The 23,011-nt window shown below is 40.2% G+C and overlaps 2 protein-coding genes and 1 pseudogene across 3 annotated transcripts in view; all 3 read left to right on the top strand.

Annotated features, from left to right (window-relative positions):
- TMEM225 (transmembrane protein 225) overlaps nucleotides 1-23,011 on the top strand; it is a 193,825-nt gene that overhangs the window by 39,925 nt on the left and 130,889 nt on the right. The gene's annotated exons all lie outside the window — the stretch shown is intronic.
- Nucleotides 1-23,011, top strand: part of LOC309604861 (olfactory receptor 8B8-like) — a 153,634-nt pseudogene that overhangs the window by 47,202 nt on the left and 83,421 nt on the right. The window lies entirely within an intron of this gene.
- Nucleotides 1,934-22,969, top strand: LOC309604851 (olfactory receptor 8B8-like). Its single transcript, XM_082339842.1, has one exon. It carries the CDS (start codon nucleotides 15,216-15,218, stop codon nucleotides 16,152-16,154), a length of 939 nt encoding a protein of 312 aa, XP_082195968.1. The 5' UTR covers nucleotides 1,934-15,215; the 3' UTR covers nucleotides 16,155-22,969.

The raw sequence follows: 23,011 nt of genomic DNA, 5'->3' as shown, positions 1-23,011 counted from the left end.
GGTGGGAAGAAAAGTAGAGAAGAAATAGAAGCAACATTTATTTAGCACATACTATGTACCAGGAAGCGTTAGGCACGAACAATATGTAATCAATAGCTTTTGGGGATAAGGAGTGAAAGACAGTTCAGAGATGATAACTGTCTTGCCTAAGAACTTTTGAGACTTCTAAGCCCTGAAAAAATATTGTGCCCCAATAGTAAGAACTACATAATTAGAAATTTTATTTCCCAAGATAATAAAAACTAACCTGAAGATAAAATAGCTTGTTTCTAGGTTTTTGAATGAAAAATTACGGAGCTGATAATAATTATGGAGGTGATAATATAATAATAACTTTCTTACATTTTTTGTCTTTTCTCTTTTGGTCTCCAAAGGACATGCATGCTTCAGACAAGGGTTTTTCAAACTATGGGCTACAATTCAAAAGTGGACCAGGGCAGTAAGGAGAACACTTGGGAAAATGCCAACATCAGCAACAGTGGGAAGCCTACAGCTATGAACTTGACCATCAGATCCAAGGGATGCATTGGGCCCAACCCCTTAGGGTGGGGCCCCTGTGGAGGCAGTGGGGTGCCTGGAAGCATCTGTGTGCTCTGCAGTTGTATATGCGACATGGTGTTACCAAGTGTGGGTATACAGAGCTGTCAGGATGGAATCCCAGGATGGGCGGAGTGAGGACACAATGGCTTCAGGCAGCTGGCTCTGAGCAGAGCGTGTCTGCAGTTCCAGTATTGGGAGTATCCGCGCTAGGAGCAAGAGATGATTCTCTAAATAACACGGCATGCTATGGGCCAGGACGGTGGTAATTACAGGGAGGCTTGACCGTGACTGGGTCCTTGCTGGTGGAAGATGCAGAGGTTGGGACCTCAGCTGGGCCTGGTGCCGGGCTGCTCCCTCCGAGTAGGCGGAGCGCTGTGGCTTTACGCTGCTCTCGCACTGATGAGGTGAGTGGAGGAGAGGGAGTGCTGTGGAGCCAGACCACCCATCTAATTGCTGTGGGATTTGGTTCGATTTTTTAAACGCATTGCAGGCCTTCATTTTGTTTGGGATGTGACTGGAGATCCAAACTCATCTAGGATTGCTCCCCCTCATAGTACACTTTGTCCCAGGGACGCTGGCTCTGGGCTCTGATTCATCCCCCAACACGTTTTGTCTCCCTGAGCCTGATCTTTTTCCGAAATGTTTCAATCTCACTGTTGGGATTTCCTTTTAGACCCAAAGGTCTTCTGAAAAATTTAGGGGATGAATGGCATGATAGGATATTAGAAAGATCATAAATTTTGAAATTTGAAGGCAAAAGACCTCCACTGGGGTTACAGAGGTTATATATGTCCCAGTTTTCTTTTCTGTAAAATAGGAAAATAGTACGTTCTCCCAGAATTGCAAGGATTGATTAAGATACGGTATTAAGTGGGTTTTCAACTATACAGGCGGGTACAACTGCCAGCTCCTGCTTTAAATGTGGGTTTTGAACTTACAGGGGCAGGGTGATAGCAGATGCAGAAATATTAGAAATACATCCTTAGGGGCAGGAAAATATGGATTATTTAGTCAGGACTACATCCTTCCTTGGTCATATGAAAGAAGTTCCCTGTAAAGAGAGGGAGTTGGGGGCAGATACTGGAAGGAGGGGATCTAAGGAAGTTATTTTGGGGGAGATATTGAAATGTGAAGTGTATGTTTATACAAAACTATTAGGCCAGGTACAGAGAGATTACAAACTCAGAGAAAATAGATTGTCTTTGGCTAAGAATTTGATTACTAGAGTACGACAATCTGAATTAGCTTCCTGGACCTCTCACTTTTGTGAATTCTAGAAAATTACCAACTTCCATAAATTTCAGTTCCTTCATTTGTGAAATTAGCACCATAACATAAACTATTTCATTAAGAATTAAATGAGGGCTTCCCTGGTGGCTGAGTGCTTAAGAGTCTGTCTGCCAATGCAAGGGACACGGGTTTGAGACCTGGTCTGGGAAGATCCCACATGCCGAGGAACAACTAAGCCTGTGAGCCACAACTACTGAGCCTGTGCTCTAAAGCCCGTGAGCCACAGCTACTGAGCCCACGTGCCACAACTACTGAAGCCCACGTGCCTAGAGCCCGTGCTCCGCAACAAGAGAAGCCACCGCAATGAGAAGCTGGCACACTGCAATGAAGACCCAATGCAGCCATAAATAAATAAATAAATTTATAAAAAAAAAATTAAATGAGATAAAGTATATAAACACTGAGTACAATGTCTGGCTTCTATTAAGCATCCAAGAAATAACTATTCATATTATTGCTATTAATTTGAAAAAGCTTGACTCAAATATTTAGTTGTTATTAGCACATGTCAAAATTTAATTTTATTTATTAATGAGGCAACTAGTAAGAAGACAAAGAAGCTGGTTCTAAGAACAGCTTATATACACACACACAATTTTATATAGAAATATATAAAATCAAACACATAATATATAAATAGCTAGGAAAAAATGCTGGAATTAAGACTGCCATGCTAGATATATGACTGATTAATGTCCTACAGGTTAATAAAACCATATTCCCTGTAGGATTAACTCCTTTACTAAACTATACAAATTATGATGACATCAATTTATGCAAAAATCTTACCTTATAAGGCTTATAAAAATGCCTGCCCCTTTATCATCCATGAATTGTTAGTCAAATACACTGTGATATTCTCCAAGAGTATCAGATTAGGGTCAAGCAGGTATTTTGGAAAATGCTCTAGCTCGATGTCAAAGAATTAGTCAATCATCTATTTACATTTTTCCATGTTTGGGATACATTTTTCTTTACCATTATTAAAGGAATTTTTGGAAGGGACAACCTAGAAATTATTGAGCAGAAACAAGACAATTGATTATAGGAACTTCTCCTATCAAACCAACCAGGGTCTTCTTGATTCTGAAATCATGAAGGTGAGATGAAATGAGGCCCAAGACCTGGAGCTTTTGCTGCCTGCAACAGTGCTCCTTAACCTTGGCTGCCCTTTGGCAACACCCCAGGAGCTTTAAAAACATACTGCTGCCAGGGCCCCATCTCAAGCTTCTGATTTAATTTGTTTGGCATTTGGATTTATCGTTAGTTCTTCCCTGGGTCTGAAACTTTTTAGTCCAATACAGCAGGGTCCTCTGCGAATCTAGGGAGAGGTTATTAAAAGCTGAAACAGGGGGCATAAATTGGGGTGAAAGCATTGTTTGTTGATAACAGAGCCTCATTCTAGGCAGAATCTGAAGGCATTAGCTTTAATGGAGTAAAAGCAGTCAAACACCAAGAAGATAACAGAAAAACTTACTTTTTAAAAATATCTATTTATTTGTTTGCATGGGGTCTTAGTTGCAGCAGGCAGGCTCCTTAGTTGCAGCTCACCAGCTCCTTAGTTGTGGCATGTGGCCCCCTTAGTTGCAGCATCTGGCCTCCTTAGTTGCGGCATGTGAATTCTTAGTTGCGGCATGCATGTGGGATCTAGTTCCCTGACCGGGGATTGAACCCAGGCCCCCTGCATTGGGAGCACAGAGTCTTAACCACTGTACAAGTCCCAGAAAAACTTCCTTTTTTTAGACACCACATCAATAATATCTGTACTGTGGCCAGGTTGTCCTCAAAAAGAGTTTTCAAAAGAGCTGCACTATTTTATTCATTTCCTATTCACCCCACTGATGAGGGATCCCTACCCATGGTTATGGGGATGGCTGAACACACAATACCCAGCATTGGACAGATGGGTTAACAGAAGTTTACTACTCACGTATACTCACAACCTGGGGTGGGGGGAACACTGCAGGTCATGCAGGTTCACGAGAGGGTTGCACTAGAAACAGAGAGGACATCCAGGGGCTGTGGGAGGAAGGCTTCCTAGTATTGAGAGGATGAGGTGCCCCTGGTTCCCAGGGGAGAAGGTAATTGGCTTATCTGAATACTTTCTCAAGCTAACAGGGCACTGAAACTCTAGGATACTCAGGGAGAAGCAGGGACTGTGCCTGGACCCCATGATAAGGGGGGGTTGCTTGGTTGGGAGACCTCATCTGTGGGACTGGAGTTGGGTGAGGAACTCATGGTTAGGCCATTCAAGGCCCTCCTGGTTTCCCTCAGATGTCAAGGCAACACATAACATTGGGCCTTATATCACATGCACACATTCACAAAAAATCATGTGTCTGCATTTATGCATTAATGCAAAGTTATGCATATATATGTGGGTATATACAGTCATCCCTCAGTATCTGCTGGTTCCAGGACTGGTTCCAGGACGCCCCCCCGCCCTGTGGATGCCAAAACTCGGGGATGCTCAAGTCCCTTATATAAAATGGAGTAGTACTTGCATATAACCTACACACATCCTCCCATATACTTGTATATTTTAAATCATCTCTAGATTGCTTATAATACCTAATACAACGTAAATACTATGTAAATAGTTGTAAATACAATGTAAATGTTATGTAAATAGTTGGTGGTATGAGGCAAATTCAAGTTTAACTTTTTGGAACTTTCTGGATTTTTTCTTTTTTGAATATTTTCAATCTCTGGTTGAATCTGCAAATGCAGAACCTAAGGATACAGAGAGCTAACTTTGTGTATTAAGAATGAAATAAAAAGATTAAAAATAAAAAGATGTAGCTCTCTGATTATCCATGCCAAATAGCTTGTTTTGCTTTGCATATGGTAACTAGCTACTAAGTGACAGGCTTGTTTTTTTTAAACATCTTTATTGGAGTATAATTGCTTTACAATGGTGTGTTAGTTTCTGCTGTATAACAAAGTGAATCAGCTATACATAAACATATATCCCCATATCTCCTCTCTCTTGCGTCTCCCTCCCACCCTCCCTATCCCACCCCTCTAGGTGGTCACAAAGCACCAAGCTGATCTCTCTGTGCTATGCGGCTGCTTCCCACTAGCTATCTATTTTACATTTGGTAGTGTATATATGTCCATGCCACTCTCTCACTTCGTCCCAGCTTACCCTTCCCCCTCCCCGTGTCCTCAAGTCCATTCTCTACATCTGTGTCTTTATTCCTGTCCTACCCTCAGGTTCTTCAGAACCACTTTTTTTTTTTTTTTTTTTTTTTTTTTAGATTCCATATATATGTGTTAGCATACGGTATTTGTTTTTCTCTTTCTGACTTACTTCACTCTGTATGACAGACTCTAGGTCCATCCACCTCACTACAAAAAATAACTCAATTTCGTTTCTTTTTATGGCTGAGTAATATTCCATTGTATATATGTGCCACATCTTCTTTATCCATTCATCTGTTGATTGACACTTAGGTAGCTTCCATGTCCTGGCTAGTGACAGGCTTTTTGAATCCTTACTGAGAAGTTAAGTTTCAGTTCAATTATCAATATCTATGATTTGGGGCTGGATGGAGAGGTCACCAAATATGAAGACTGTGTTAATTTTCTTTGTTAATTTTGTATTTTGCCTTCATTAAAGAACATAAGAGAAGAGAACATTTTAGGGAGAAGAGAAATTTATTCCACATGACTGAGTTTTAGGTGTTTGAGATATTCAAGTGGGGATGTCTGATAGGCTGTTGACAGTAGAGGGTGTAAGTCTGAGCTAGACACATACATTTGGCAGCTATCAATTTTATAGCATGGGTTCATTTTAGCCAGTATGGACTGATTGCATGTTTATCTTCAGAGCTCCCTGAGGCATAGTACTGACCAGTGGCCAAGCCTATGGAATATATTTACTAAAGATAATAGTGTTTTATAACCATGGGCTCCTGAACTGTTTTAGGGCAGGATGTACCAGCTTGCCAACACTGTCTGGTAATAATAACTGGATTGTAATAATTTAATAAAATAATAATAGCAATAATAATACTTGGTTTTGGCAGAGGCTGGGGGGTCTCAACGGTTCAGGCTGGGGGGTCTCAACGGTTCAGGCTGGTCTCATAGGTAGACTATGTCTACAAGACCAGTTCATTACAAAAGGAGCAGACTTGGGACTTCTCGGTACGAAGAAGCTTCCCACGTATGCTGGTGGTGATTCAAGACCCAGTGACAAAGTGCATCTTATGTAATCCAGTGGTGGGAGGGCAAGGAAGCCCATGCCAAAAATATGTGGACCTCTTTCATTGCATACCCTTCTCGTGCTGTTGCTGTACTTGTGATAAAGCTGTTCTGTGAGTGTAAAACGTTTGAATGTTGTGAGTCCTTTCAACATTTAAATACTTAAGGCAATTAATTCATAATTAACACATCAGTTAATGACATTTAAACCCTAGGAGGGGATGGAATTATTCTGGGAAATTGTATGCGACAGGCAGATAAGAAAGGTGAAGTTGGAAATTTCAGAATCTTCATTTAATGATGAGCAGGGAAGGAATACACCTGGTGTACTGTAGATAACATCATGACGTAGATAAAGCAGGTTTGATATTCCTGTTTACGGAAGAGGAAATCACAGACTGAAAACCATTTTTACTTTTCCAAGGCCACACAACTAGATCTTTAGATTCCTAAACCTGGTTCCTTCAACTACATCACATTGCATCTTGATTAAAACTAGTCTTTAGAAAAGTTCCCTAGAAAAAGCTTTGAAAAGTACATTTTACAGAGGTTTTGTGGCTTTCCTGACCAGTAGAGATGTTAAAAAATAGCAGCGTCTTCACCATCCTGCAATTAGGATTTCTGAGACATCTCTGTCCAACAAAGAAAGTCTGTTGCTTTCTACAAAATTAGTGAATCTTAATTTTTAGGATTTATTTTTAAAAAATCAATTGAGACATCCCCACCAATGCCTAGAATAACCTCCCCTCCATCAAATTGCCTTTAAATAAGGCCATGCTATGTCCTTGCATTTTTCTCCCTCTAGCACAATCTTGGAACATGCTGTACCCTTAACACACCTTGAAATCATATATTTTACATTGCTAGTGTTAGTGTAATTTGCTTTTTATAGTAGCATGCATATTCCTGAGATAAATGTCACTTAAAAATGGATTCCTATTTTAAGAGCCCCAAACTGTGGGCTATGATGAAACTGAGCTCTGGGCAGCTCCTGACTTGGGAAGACTTTGCAGCTCTTTCTGTCACTGAGTAACTCTCCTTTGCCAGTCCTCAAAATATAAGGAGGTTCTTTCTATTCTGTAAATATCTGGATTATGGAGGTCACACCCAATAGGTACACACCATCTAACATGACTGTCCATTCAGTGTCAACATTAGCATATTTAAAATGTCAAAAATATACTAAAACCACTTGTGTGAAATCTACATTATTTATCTTTTGGAAATGGGTTTACCACATAGCTATTTATAGGAAAACTCTTAACAAATTCCTTAATATTTGAAAAAAATAAATGTATCCCTGAACTTATCAATTTTCAAATCTGGACTTTTATTGAACCACATTTACACTTCTTTCTACTGAACTTAGTAAATATTAATGAACAATATGTGCACTTGTCACTGTGTTCAATATAGGGTGTGCAAATTAAACGGTATTTCAACATACCATCTTGCCTTGCGGTAACTTATGATATAGCTGGAGCTGGGGAAATTCAATCCTGAAACAGTGGATGAAAAGTAAAAGGCAGAATTTGACCAAGTGGATAAAAAGAGATATGCAACAATTCGGATCCTAAGATACTTCATTAATTCAAAATTACTTATTAAAATTATGATAACTGCTCCCCACAACAATCCCATATGTTAGATGTTAATCTCTCTGCTTACAGACTGGGTGCCTAAGGGGCAAACACTATAATCTTACTTGGCCAGTGAGTGATGTGATCAGGACTCAGGTCATGTGACTACAAAGCCTGCTCGGGGCCAACACACTGGCCTTCTCTGTCACATTTACTAATAACTTCCTCCTCCCTTTGTATTGAAAAGTTTCATCCTTAACCCTTGACCTGTGGTTTCTGTGCTCACCCCTGTTTACGTGATTTCCCAGTGCACATCTTGATGACCTCCTCCTCATGCCCCCATCTCACACAGCTTTTCCTGACCAACCCTCTTAGATGTACTTTCAGCACCTGACAGGTCTAAATCTAGGTCTTTATTTGCCATCTTTACTTCCTTTTTTCATTGTCCTGGGATTGAAATCTCAGTCACCTTTGATACTTGATCTTTCCACTCTTCTCCTATGATCATTAATTCTAGCTAATTAATCTGTTAATTCCTCCATCACTACAAACACCTGGAGGCTTAAGGAGACCAGGCTGTCCCAAGAGATAACCAAGTCTGATTCCTCTGAGTCAAGGAAACGTTCTTGTGCCGAGCAGGATAATAATAGTACCTACTTCATAGGATTTTTAAAAACATTAAGTGAGTTAATATGTGTAAAGTACTTAGCACAGTTTTTGGCACATAGTAAGCACTTAAAAATATAAAATATTAGTACTAGTATTAGTATTCTTGTATTCTATAATCCATTGGATGATATTTTTAAGCATGCCAAATCTGTACTTTGGGTAGATTATTCGTTTTCTATAAATGACATAATGTATGTAAAATTACTAGCAGAGTGCTTGGTACACAGGTGTTCAATACATGTTAATTACCCCCAATATAGACCTCCAAGTACCCTTCTTATTCTAGGATTCTATGTTAAATACATATATACCATTTATGTACAGATTTGCATGTTAAGGAGTTGAAAATGTTTAACAGAAGTATATTGAGATTGAATATAATGCAGAGCCACATAATTCCTGATATTTGTTTTCTCAGGAGCTAACTGAGGCTATTACAAATGAAGACCTGTCAGCTGCCATCTTTTCCCTTTGGTCAGGTTCTGTGCCTTTTCTTATGAAACTGTAACTTGTGCTTGGCCGCCTCTGGTGGGTAGTGATGGTCAATACACTTGGGGCCAACCTCGTGCCACCAGAAATCTGAGGGTTAATACATGTGCATGAGAGCCACTGTATTGAATTTACATGTGTCACACATGGAATGACACAAATAGATCATAATTTTAAAAAGACAGAAAAAATGGAAATAAATAAAGTAAAGAAGCACTATATAGAGATTCAAGTTTAGGAAAGAGGGCAGTTCTGCAACAAAAGGAATACAGTTAAGAATAGTTCTTCCTACACTGTTTCCTGCTTGGGCTTCATCTGCTCTTCAGGGAACATGACTTTAGTGAAGCCCCAGTTGAGAAGATTTTGAAATGTAGTTCCCATGGCAACGGGCTCTGAAGTGACATAAATCCAGAGAAGCTTTCCTTGGTTGTTCTATTATCCAAACAAGAATCCTCTAAGGCTCCTAGAGAAGTCAACTTTTAATGAAGCTTGGGTCCTCTTTGCTTTCTGTGCCCCAAGGTGCCCCTTTCCTGTGGGGCTTATTTCAGGTTTGTAATAATGATTTATTTTCTTTAACTGTGAGTTGACTACAGTGGGGGTGAGAGTAAGGATTGGAATTTCTTGTAATCACCAAGGCAGTGGCAAATTTCTAAGCGTTAAGATTCATGGTTGAGGTCTCTTGTTATTCAGCTGTGAGCAAAATATATTCCCCGTATAGAGGACTGGCAAGCATCAGGTATGTGCAAGTGTCACACAACACTCACACATACAAAGGACTGACACAGGGATTATAATTAGCTTGCCAAGTGGAGGACAGACAGCTACCAATGAGGTTCTCATTATAAACCCAGTGCATGATGACTCCAAATGCCTCATTCTGACCAAAATGTACCTCTCATCAATTGAGTACTGTCTGAAAGTTCATAATTAGAGATGTGTTTTTTTGGTTAAAGATTTGGTCTTCATTAAAAATAATACCTGGAAGAGGGTGTGGAATGTTTGTGATCTCCCATAAGCTTTAGTCGACTGTTGATGATTCTGTGAGATCTTTCTAGAGAATTGGTTCTGACACAGAATTGAAGGTAAAGAAAGCTTAGGACTGTGAGTGTTTGGGCAAGAGGGATTTTTACCGAGACTAGAAGTGGGTACAGAAAGAGAAGACTGGAGACTGTAAAGGAAAGCTCACCTGACTTTGTGATTTGGCCTTTGTGGTGTGGTAGAGTGTGGTTATTTGAAAATAAAGCATTGGTTTTGGATAGGAAGTAGGGACGAGGTGAAATATTCAAGGACCCTGAGCCTGTCTGTGGATTAAGTTGTGTTGGAGAGACGGGCCTTACATAAAATTTTGAAGAAAAAAAATATTATTTCAGAGCTCCTCTCATTTCTGTCAGCTCTCTTCCTCTTCCATCCTGTATGAGCTCCTCTTGCCCCTTTCAGGTTCATCTACCTCTTAATGAGCTTTTTCTCTTCCTTATTCCTTTCTAAATTATACATATTTTATATCTGTTTTATGTATATTTCTTATAACATTTATAAAGGCTCTTCCATGTGTCCACCTCTTTGCGAAAGTCTTCCATTATCGGATTTAATTTAACTCTCACAACAACCCTGTGAATTATTATCATTATCCCCATTCTGCAGATGAAGAGATTGAGAATCTGAGATTAATGAACATGTTGTGAGTTGCTGCAAGCCAGGTTCTATGTTCGATTTAAAGATACAAAATTGAATAAACCTAGTGCCCATCCTTCATGTTCCTGGAGGGATATGGATGTTCACAAACACAAAGATATGTTGGGAGGAGAGCTGCAGCAGATCTCAGGCAGGACAAGGCACTATAGGATTTTCTGGCTAATCTCCATTAGGCTGTGGCCTGATGATGATTTGAGATCCTACTCCTTCTGGCTTTTTGGCATTTTGATAGAACATACTCCAAACTTTCTGCAAAATGGAATTTCAGGTACTCAATAAATTCACGATTCACATTTAGTTTTCTGCCTGGAATCAAACAGCTTTGGGGGAGGCTGCTTCTCCCACGTGGAATGAGGAACATTTTGGTCAGACCTGCTCCAAATACTGTTTTAGGAGTACCTTAGCTGGGGTTTCCACAAAAACCCACGCTGGAGACAAGGATCTGTGTGCAGGTAGCTTATTTCTGGAAACGATCTCAGGATAAAGGAAAAGTGAAACAGGATAGGATAGAAAACCAATCCAAGGGTGGGTTATTGGGCAGTTTACCCTAATGCGAAATTGAGGATCAATCTCTTTGAGGCCCTTTGAGATACTATGAAGAATGAACCACTAGAGACACACAAGAGGGGAGCATTTATCCACTGGCTCCAGGGCGTGTTAACTCCTTTAAACTTCCAGGTTTGCACCAGAATGGCTGAGCAGATTCCCACAGATGTTCCACAGGTGGTGGCAGAGACATCCTAGCACAGAAAGCAGTGCGTATGTAGTTGTATAGCTGAGAAACTCTTGTTTGGCTACAACTGCATGCAGCCAGCTGCCAGAGCAACAGTAGAAGCTGAAAGCATAGGCTGAGTAATATGAAATGAGGCATAAAAGGTGTCCAACACAGAGAGCCTGGTGATGGCACCTGAACTCGGGGCCTTGTGAAAATGTTCAGAGTGGAAGGTAGAGGATACCACAGCTATAAGGCAAGACCCACATTATATGATTTGTAATGTAAACTTAGAAAGGCCTTTTGTTCCATTTACCTGTTATTTATTCTGAAAGTCCATCCCTTGTCCCTTATCTCATTGCTGTGCTTTGAGTTAAGGCATCTTGTTTGGAATACAAGATGAAACACAGTGCCTGGAGGGACTGTGGCATCAAGTCATTGACACCCAATAGCCCATGAGACTAACTGGTCTTTCTCAGCACATCTGATCATGTCATTCATTCTCCTGTTCAAAATGTTCCATGGATTCACACTGCATACACTTTTCCTGTCATGACATTCAAGTCTCTCCCTACTATGACCCTGGGGTGTTATTCCAGGTCTGATGTCCAATTATGTCCTTTACTTGTACTCTGCATTTCAGTCAAACTAAAGACCAAGTGGGCTTCTTCTGGATAAGCTCAAGACTCTCTTCAACTGCAGAGGTTAGAGACTCATGTTTTATTCCAGACTCTACCACCAACCAGCTCTGTGATTGGTTGGGCCTGAATTTTCCTATCTGGAAGATATGGGGTGGGAGAAATAGATCAGAGTATCCCAAACCTGGCTAAATATTCAGATCACCAGGGGAGATTTAGAAGAGAAAACAAATTATAAAGTCCCACTCCTGGAAATTCTGGTTTATATGTCTGGATTAGAGCAGCAGGGTATGTACTTTTAATAAGCATATACTTACATAATTCAATTGTACAGCTAGGTTTGTGAACCACAGGATTAGATGATTTTTAGTATTGCTTCAAATCTATGAGGCCCCCAATTAGCTGTCACTGAGCTCAAGAAGATTCTAAGAGTCTGGGACATAGATGGATAATTTTGTCATGAGAGAGGGGGAGTTAGGAAAAGAGCAAAGCAAGCAAAACAGGGAAACAAATGTTGGTGAGTTCAGTGGGGTGAAAGGGGGATCAAGCCACAGGGCCTCAGGATCAGTCTGAGGGTACCAGGAGACTGAAAGAGAGCTGAGACGATGGAGGACAGGGGATATCAAGGAGAATTCCAACAATTTAGCAATTCTGGAAAAAAACTGTTCTTAACTGATGGGGATTGTTCTTTACTGTCAAGCTCAAATTCCAAGAGATGGAAGGTTTGTTTCTCCTGGACTAGATACTGTGCAATTCCTGTGATAAACTGAAATGTAAGTGGTGGTATGTGGAAAGCCCTCCTCTAAACTTGCATAGCATTTTATTTTATTTTAAATTTTTATTGGAGTATAGTTGATTTACAATGTTGTGTTAGTTTCTGCTGTACAGCAAAGTGAGTCAGTTATACATATATCCACTTCTTTTTTAGATTCTTTTCCCATATAGGCCATTACAGAGTATTGAGCAGAGTTCCCTGTGCTATACAGTAGGTCCTTATTAGTTATCTATTTTATATATAGTAGTGTGTATATGTCAATCCCAATCTCCCAATTTATCCCCCCCCGTTACCCACTGGTAACCATAAGTTTGTTTTCTACATCTGTAACTCTATTTCTGCTTTGTAGATAAGTTCATTTGTACCCTATTTTTAGATTCCACACATAAGTGATATCATATATTTGTCTTTGTCTTTGACTTACTTCACTCAGTATGACAATCTCTAGGTCCATCCATGTTGCTGCAAATGGCATTATTTCATTCTTTTTTATGGCTGGGTAATATTCCATTGTATATATGTATCACATCTTCTTTATCCATTCATCTGTTGATGGAAATTTAGATTGCTTCCATGTCTTGGCTATTATAAATAGTGCTGCAACAAACATTGCGGCACATGTATCTTTTCAAATTATGGTTTTCTCTGTATATATGACCAGGAGTGGAACTGCTGGATCATACGGTAGCTCTGTTTTTAGTTTTTTAAGGAACCTCCATACTGTTCTCCAATAGTGGCTCTACCAATTTCATGTGCTTTTTGGCCATTTGTATGTCTTCTTTGGAGAAATGTCTATTTAGATCTTCCACCCATTTTTTTGATTGGGTTGTTTTTTTTGATATTGAGCTGCATGAGCTGTTTGTATATTTTGGAGATTAATCCCTTGTCGGTTGCTTTGTTTGCAAATATTTTCTTCCATTATGAGGGCTATTTTTTGGTTTTGTTTATGGTTTCTTTGCTGTGCAAAAGCTTTTAAGTTTAATTAGGTCTCATTTGTTTATTTTTGGTTTTGTTTTTCATTCCTGTAGGAAGTGGATCGAAATTATGTCAAAGAGTGTTCTGCCTATGTTTTCCTCTAAGAGTTTTATAGTATCCAGCCTTACATTTAGGTCTTTAATCCATTTTGAGTTTATTTTTGTGTATGGTGTTAAGGAATGTTCTAATTTCATTCGTTTACATGTAGCTGTCCAGTTTTCCCAGCACCGCTTATTGAAGAGATGCATTTTATTTTTAATAAATAATTTTTTCTGGATCTTATTTTTTTTTGCATATTTAGTAAGATATATTCTATCTTATCTTTTCCAAGAGAATGTCAGAGCCTTGAAGATAAGACTTTATACATTTAGTTATCTCCCACAGGGAGATATTAAATGCAATTGTTAAAAATACCGGATTTGGAGTTAGATGGACCTAGATTTCATATGACCTTTGTAACATTTAGTAAAATACTTCCTCTCTAAAATTGGAGTGATAAAACTTAGTTCATAGGATTTGGGGGAGAATTAAAATAAAGTATTATATCTAAAATGCTTTGGATCCTTGCATGCTGGGTTCAGCATACAAGTGCTAGGAGAGGAAGACTGTTGGGTATACGTATATAATAAGTGCTAAATAAGTGGTAAATTATTAGTTTTACATTTCACTGAGTAGCTGTTAACTGAACAAATAATGTTTCTAAAATCCCATTCAAATATTATCCAGGGTATAAGCAAAAGTTCCTTCTTTTTAGAGTTAATTTTTAGGGCTGTGGCCCCAAGGGACCTCTGGCTTTCTACTTCCAATCAGGTCCCTAGATCTCTAAAACCAGAATAAAACTGCTCAGTCTCCTGTCACCACCTGGCACTGATTACAGGCGAGGATGCTGTCTCCCTTCTGCAAGCTGGAAAAAAGCCTCAGGGCAAAGCCTCAATCAGATATCAAGTTCTTTAGCTCAGAAAGAATTCGAAGGCAGTCCAAGTTCTGATCCCCCAAATAGAACAGGGACTAAAGGGGCCACGCTTAGTTCCTTCACCTGTGTTAGCACCAGAGCCATTTGTCTGTCTGAACAATCGAGGGCAAGAGTTGGACCGACAGGGACAGGGCTAAAGCTGCAGACTGAAAGAGGTGAGTGACGGCATCTGGGCTGAACTTCTCCTAAGTCCCCACCCTCAGGTAGTAAAGGTTTTGGGAAGGACCACCTTCCTTTTCTGGTCTGTCCAAGTTGACCATGAGGTGGACACTCTAGCACAGCTGGGCTGGCTCCATCCTCTCAGAGGACTCTTCCCAGAGACTGACCGCAGTTACTGTAAACTTGAGCAGACACTGGAGTTGGAACGACACAACAAATGGACTGAAGTAAAGATCCGGGAGACTCCTCAGTGCATCCTTGGGTCCCTTCTTCCCAGCAGCAGTGGCCCTCCTCTTGGAGGCAGATCCATCCCCCGATGGTGCTCCAGAGGCAGAGTCACTAGGGGGTCATGGGAACAGACCCATAGCTTCCGGAAAGGCCTTTCTGCTGAAGTCCAAAATATCTAAGTGTGGATCTAATTCTAAAGAACTGGGAGGTGACAGGGAGGGCAGCAGTGCTCTCTCTCCCCATCTCCCTCTAAGTGACTCTTCTCCCTTGTTCCCACAGAGTGCCTTAAATGAGAACGGTAGCTGAGAACTCTTCTGTGACAGAGTTTATCCTCGAAGGCTTAACCAACCAGCAGGAACTCCAGATCCCCCTCTTCTTCCTGTTTCTAGGTTTCTACGTGGTCACTGTGGTGGGGAACCTGAGCTTGATAACCCTGATTGGACTCAACTCTCACCTGTGCACCCCCACGTACTTTTTCCTCTATAACTTGTCCTTCATAGATTTCTGCTATTCCACTGTTATCACTCCCAAAATGCTGATGAGTTTTGTCTCAACGAAGAACATCATCTCCTATGCAGGGTGTATGACTCAGCTCTTCTTCTTTCTTTTCTTTGTTGTCTCTGAGTCCTTCATCCTGTCAGTGATGGCATATGACCACTATGTCACCATCTGTAACCCGCTGGTGTACACGGCCACCATGTCTCCCCAGGTCTGCTTACCTATTTTGCTCGGTGTCTACGTAATGGGGTTTGCTAAGGCCATGGCCCACAGAGCATGCATGGGGAGACTGACCTTCTGTGCCAACAATCTTGTTGACCACTTCATGTGTGACATCCTTCCCCTTCATGAGCGCTCTTACACCAGCACGTATGTAAATAAGCCAGTAGTTTTTGTTGTTGTGGGTATTGATATTGGTGTGCCCACAGCTACCATCTTCCTTTCTTATGCCCTCATCCTCTCCAGTATCCTCCACATCAGCTCCACCGAGGGCAGGTCCAAAGCCTTCAGCACCTGTAGCTCCCACATAATTGCAGTTTCTCTTTTCTTTGGGTCAAGGGCGTTCATGTACCTCAAACCATCTTCTCTTTTACCCATGAAGCTGGGGAAAGTGTCCTCCTTGTTCTATACCATTGTGGTGCCCATGCTCAACCCTTTAATCTACAGCCTGAGGAATAAGGACGTCAAAATTGCTCTGAAGAAAACTTTGAGCAAAAAATCATTCTCCTGAGAAAGAGGCAATACTTAGGAAAGGGACATTTTTCTTTCCATAGATGATTCAAGTTCCACTGGTTACATGGAGAAAATTTGTACTCTTTCTCAAACAAGTTTGTCCTTCCCATTTTAAGAGCCCTTTAAATTAAGATTCTTAAAATTAGAGGATACTCACATTCAGTGGACATTTAGGATCATTTAGTTAAGTTCTATCGTATTTCTGAGAATAGACACAGGCTTATGCACCTTCACCAAGGTTCATTAGTTATGCAGTTACTCAGCAGCGGAACGGTGACTAGAATCCAGGCTCTTGATTTCTAATACTGATTTCCTTCCATTGCTATTCACTTTCTTCCTCCCTCAGCCCTTCCTCAAACCTGGAAGGCTTCATTTCAAATGTGAGCTGGTCTAGGACATGAAAGTCTGGTTCTGTCTACAGAAATTTCAGGCAACTTTTCAAGGGCTAATTTTAAATATCACATTTTTGCATGAAGGTAGGAGGTATAACATTTTGTTGAGATGGTCTTGGCTAAATGACCAGACAAATTCTTGAAGAATTTTGCAGAGTGTGTGGGGGAAGTGTGCTAGGACCTGGAGAGCAGCAAGCATGGTACCTCCTGAGACAATGATGTGGAGCTTCTGGGACTTGGACTTTAAGGGATTTGGCCAGGCTGGGTGGAAGACCTCAGAGAACATGTCAAGGTTACGAAGGACAGGATTTGGGAATTATTTCACACACAATCATTCCCGTTTTCAAGTTGTGCTTTTAAAGCAAGAGTAGAGAAGTCTGCCACTCAGGGTGGTCAGCTAAGGATCTGGAGACTCTTTCAGAACCACAGAAAACCTAGTGTTGTAAGTCAGTAATCCGGTTAGCACCACACAGCAGCCAGTCACAGAGGAAACGGCCACTGACTGTTACAGTACCGCTTCTGTTTTCTGTGTGCCTCTCCAGATTAACTTTCTGCCCTTTGTACTTTACTCCAAGCCCCGGGAGGATCCTGTCAATGGGCTCCCTGGCCCCTGGTTTCTGGCTGGGTTGGCATCAGCAGACGAAATCAGAAGGTGAGAAGAGCGTGATATTTGTGATATTTATTTCCTGGAATTCCTTCCAGCTGGGCTACAGTGTCAGGAACTGAATGCCCTGTTTCCTACCTGGTTACAGTAAATGCTGCCTCCTTTGTCTCTTCATGCCAAGGGGTGGCAATGTCTCTTGGCTGTTGCTAGTCTTGGGAGCTCGATCATCCCTTTGTGGTTTCTCTCAATCACCTTTCTGTTTACACCCCTACAAATAGTTCCCTTGTTATCTTTTTCAATCATTTTGTTTCAGTGGATCATCTGTTTTCTGCGGGGACCCTAGCTGACACAACTTCCAGTAAAGGGTGGAAGAGTTGTACAGCTTAAGTTTGTAGACCCACAGCCTAATGGTATTATGTAAAGGGAGGCAGGGTTGCCTTTTGTTTTAAAAGAAAATTGTAAGTGGTAAATATTTTTTTGGTGAAGCAACAATATGTGAAATGCTGTGAAAATACCTTTGATTTATGAGAGTCTCTTTAGGAAAAGTCTCTTCTATTTGGAAAAATGAAGTTTGGATGGATATACAGTTTTGCCCTTTGGACTGTACAGATCAATAAGGGTGAGTTCAAAAGAATGAGAGTGGAATGAGAGAACTGTGCTTTAGACAGCATAGAAAAGACGGATGGACAGTATGGAATCTGGATGACTGGGACAGGGGAGAGGAGGAGAGTAGCATAAAGACCTAGAAAAAGCATAGACTAGGGAATTGGAGGGTAGAATCAAATTTGAACCCTCGCTTTTACTCAGTAGCTATGTGACCTTCACCAAGTTACTTGATGTCTCTGAGCAAATGTTTTCACAGGATTATTAAGAAAATTAAATGGCAAGTGCTCAGCAAATTTAATCTCCATTCCTGCTAGATCTTCTCCTCCTAGTGTCAGCACTTCCACTAATTTATTGTGTGACCTTGGGACAACTGCTTCATCTTTCTGGGCTCATGCCTGCTTAAATGAAAAATGATTATGCTCTATCAGATTATTTCTACAACCTATTTACTATATATGTTTATTTGTATATTAAATGGGCAGTACATGTTCATGATAATTAAAATTATTACCAAAAAATAATCAGTGAAAGGACGTCCGCTTCACTCCAATTTTCTGGCCCTTTTGTACCCTCCCTCGGGTCCATCACTATTGCTTATTATATATTTTTAGACAGTCTTTGCACGTATAGTATACGGTACCTGCACATACATACACACAATGTTGCCTTTGTTTTCAAAGTCTATGAGCAGTTGCTTTAAACTGATGAAAATTAATTAGAAGAGGAGGGAATAAGGAATTATTATTGGATAAATAAATTAATAGAAAAGCAGAAAAGATGTATATGAAGGGTCATGGGTAGCCCAAAAGAGGGAGAGAGAAAGGAACACTGTGAAAACAAGGAAGCACCAGCCCTGGTTACAAAAGTGTGTGCCCCAAGACAGAGCTCACAGCAAGAATTTGTTTTTTCTGATCTCTTGCCTCCAATTTGGTTTTCATAATTACATAAAATTCTACCATGTGGATGTATTATATCCAATGAGCAATTTTCTACTGCTGTATACTATTTTAATATTTCCAAATTATAAATAATGCTTGATTAACAACATTCAATAAATCTTTGAGTCTCCCCCCACCCATTCAGAATATATTCCTAGACAAGGAATTACTGAATTATACAAGATTCTTGAATTTTATTGCAAAATCCCTTTTTGAAAGTTTACCTCAACTTGCACCCTCACTAGCAGTGTAAACATATCTGGACTGTCTACTTTGGCCAGACTCTGTACTGGTTAAGGGCGGCACTCATGAAAATTTATCATCTTTAATTTTGGTGGTGGTGGTGTTTGTATTATTGTCTCTTCCTTTTACATCTTTTTTTTTCTCTACTTCATAAACTGCTTGTGGTATCGGAATGGGTAAGAAAAGAGGGAGCAAAACTGAAAATGTTTTCTCCATCCTTCTCTTCCTTCCTTATATACTCCTTTTATTTCTTAAATGGCTCTTTCTTGGCTTAATCATATTGCTGGTAATCTTTTTAATTCTAGGAAGGGAACGTATTCTGGAGCCTTTATGTCTGTGATAATCTATCGTGAGGTGTCTTTCTGGAATATCTTTCTTCTACCTCCCCCCCCACCACCCCGTTCGTTTCTGCACCTCTGCTCTGTGCTCTCACAGCAGAACACTGCAGTCAATCTATCAAGTGCTGGTCACAATGTAGGGTCCTTGCTCACTTTCTTTTCTGTATCCACCCCTACCACAAATAAGACTGTAGGTTTTGGGTGAGCAGAGTCCCTGGTGTCCATTTTGAGACAGTCCCACACCCAGCACAGTGCCCAGCACATGCAGAGTGGGGATTTAACAAATATATGTTGGCTGCAAGATTGGAGCATCTAGCAGTTTTAGCAGCTGACTTACTAAAGGGGCTTCCCTGTTCTGTCTTCTGGCAACACATTCTTCTCTTCCAGCACACAGATAAACACATGCTTGGCCCCTAATATCCCATCAATGATGCCTTGATTGTATTATTCTTATGTTTAGTCCTGATCCCCAATTTTAGGCACATGCCACCTGGCGTCTGTAGCAGGAGCCAGACCCTATCATGATTTGTAAACCACAACTTTACACTTCTCTTAAGAGTAAAATGTACTGTGTTATATAAATGTATTGTGTTATATAAAATGTATTGTATTATAGTAAACTCTAAATCACTATCCAATTGAACATAGGGCTTTGAGGGAAATTTTATAAAATACCAACAGTTGGGCATTCATTTTGTACTCCCCATTTTAACTAATATCCCAGAGACAGCATACTGAAGAAAAATTTGTACAATACAGAAGTGAATCATTCATGACACTCCCAAATGGGGTATGACACTCCCATTTCCCCCAGAGTAACAGAGACTATAAGGTCGAATGATTGTGTTCAAAAGATAAATACACTTGGAAAAAAGTCACCAAGACCATAACCTGGTTCTTCTTTGCTGACCTTGCAAAGCACCATTTCCTCAGAGCAAAGCTTCATTTTTCTTTACTCTCACAAATGAATATATTCTATGTCCTCTCAGAATTGCTTCTGGGGACATCTGATAAAACAAGAGTTTTTGAAACTTTGCAAGTTCCTTAGTAATTTATTGGGGAAGGTTACTACTTTTTCCTTTGTAATTAAAAGTAAATTGTGAGAAGACATTTTGAAACTATGAAATGTCACGTTCCTTTTCAATCTTTCACACCCTAGTTTTAGCAGCCATTGATGATGCTTGCCTGAATCTATTACTCTGATGGTTGTAAAATGGAGACTGTCTAACTCCATCAAACCTTTGTTATTTGTTAGCTTGCATTTTGTCAGGAAGAACCTTTATTTCTTCTATATTTATTCATTCATTCATTTATATCATTGTGGACTCATACATTCTAATTTTATCTGAGTTATGATTCATTATTGTCATTATTTACTTTGATGCTCAATTTGTCCCTGATTTGTCCAGTGTGACCCTCCTCACACTGGATCTTATGTCCTTTTAATATATCTCCATTAGATTTTGAGCACTTTATTACTTTCTGGCAAAACAATCAGGCTCATCCTGTACTTTCCCTGCCCCAGCACTGGTTCTACATAAAGACAAATGGTGTTTAAATCTGAGATATGACTATTAGGTGAAATGAGCTGTATTTAATGTAATTCTGCAAGCAGGTTTTTAATGGGAGAATATTCGTGTTTGTAAAGTACTCCTTTATATGTTTGCTCTTTGAGGATACCTGTCTATGTACAAGTGAGACTTGCTTTCTGTCAATAGGCCAATGCTCTGCGTCCCAAACCCGATGATTCCAAAGTGTCACTTCTCACCACTTTTTACCTGCTCACATGACAGTTTCCTAGGTTCCCATCAGTGACTTGTGAGACTACATGAAAGGAAGAATTAGGCCTGGAGCGGGAGGAAAAAAAGCCCCGAGACGCTTGTCCACACATTTGGTTGTAGATGCCATTCAGTCTGGCCTCCTTAAAGACATGACTCCTTGTCCCGTTTGCCTCCTTCATTCATGTATCTTGCAATGACTGTGATCTGAGAATGAAGGTGGACAATATTTTCACATTGAAGGAACTCATGTTCTTCAAACAGTAATAATCACATTTTATATAAGTTCTCATTTAGTCTTCCCTATGACTGTATGAGATAATTCTCTCTGCTTTATAGATGGGTAAATTGAGGCTTAAAGACGTTAAGGAACTTGCCTAAGATTGAATAGATAGTAAGCGGTGGAGTAAAGAACTGAATTTAGACTGTCTGACTCTGGTGTCCACACTCCTACCACTCACTGCCTTCCAGAGGCTCAATCTGCATGTGTAAGAAATAGTGATGCACGTATATGCATCTCGTGCCAAGACCAAGGTCTTGCTGCCTTTGAGCTGAACAAGTCCATAATTCACTCTCATTTGAAAACAATTTGCCAAAAAGAAATGTCAAGGGAGACACACTAAAGACTCTTCTCCTTACTCATGGCACTGATCTACTAGGGTCAGTAATATAAACATGTGAGGCCTCCTGGACTATGGCAATATGGATTATGAAGTAATATATTCAGAAAATGTTTATTTGAGGTTATCTTCCCAACCTCAGCTAGGTGATCTAACACATGCAGGGAGCTTAATACCTGACAGATACAGAAGGTACTAAATAAATGCTGAATGAATCCTTAGTGAGATCTTAAAATACTAAATTATACAGTGTTTTGTTTTTAAAATAATTCTTCTTAAATTTGCAAAAGCAATGCTTGAGTGTTGTAAGAATATGTAAATGTATAGGTAAGCAAAGATTAAAAAATCTATGATCTTGCCACCTAGAGATAACTAACTACTCTTAGGATTTGGGTGTATATTTTTTCAGAATACCTGTGTGTGTGTAGTCGTGATGGCTTAAATTGGTTTGCAAAGACAATACACACATAAACATATACAAACACACAAAAACAGATGTGATCATATTAAGTATGATTTTATAACTTTATTTTTCATTTTGTAACACACTGTAAACAGCTTTCTGTGTAATTAAATATATATGAAAATCATGATTTTTAATGGCTGTACTCATTATGTTTGAAGCTGTAAGGTCAGTGGAATGATGTGAAATGTTTCTGTTGGCTGCACAGAAGGACAACATTGTTTCCTTCTTTTCAAAGAACTTTTTAACAGTGATGTGTTCATCTGAGGATCCTAAATTTCTTTTCTAAGAGTAGCTTTCTCTTTGATTTATTTTCATGTGTGACATTCTACACATCCCTCCCACCACCTTAGTTCAGGTTTCCTGGTCTCCAGCCCCATCCTTCTCCTTCGCCCTTTACCAAAATTCAAAGGCAAGTCTGGAGATGTCAAGGCTCTCCCATTTTGCTCACCATCGACTACAGTGAAGTCCAAACTCTGGTGCTAACCACTTTGGGCTCCAAATGCGATTCTAGCTTCATTTATGCTTTACTTTCCCTAGTGGGGGAGAAGCCTGTATGTCCCTGGCAGGTAAATGAAGAAGCAACCCTTTCTCTTCCCCCTTATTCTCCCCACTTCACCCCAAAGGAAAGGATGGTTTATAGCAGGGGTCCCCAACCCCCAGGCCACGGACCACCAGCGGACCGTGGCCTGTTAGGAACCGGGCTGCACAGCAGGAAGTGAGTGGTGCACGAGCAAAGCTTCACCTGACGCTCCCCATCACTGGCATTATCGCCTGAACCATCCCCCCCATCGCTGGCATTACCGCCTGAGCCATCCCTTACATCACTGGCATTATCGCCTGAACCATCCCTTACATCACTGGCATTATCGC

This window comes from Balaenoptera borealis (genome assembly GCF_965194805.1).
Source record: "Balaenoptera borealis genome assembly, chromosome: 11".
In the NCBI taxonomy this organism is placed as follows: domain Eukaryota; kingdom Metazoa; phylum Chordata; class Mammalia; order Artiodactyla; family Balaenopteridae; genus Balaenoptera; species Balaenoptera borealis.
This window is presented reverse-complemented; position numbering and strand designations above follow the sequence as displayed.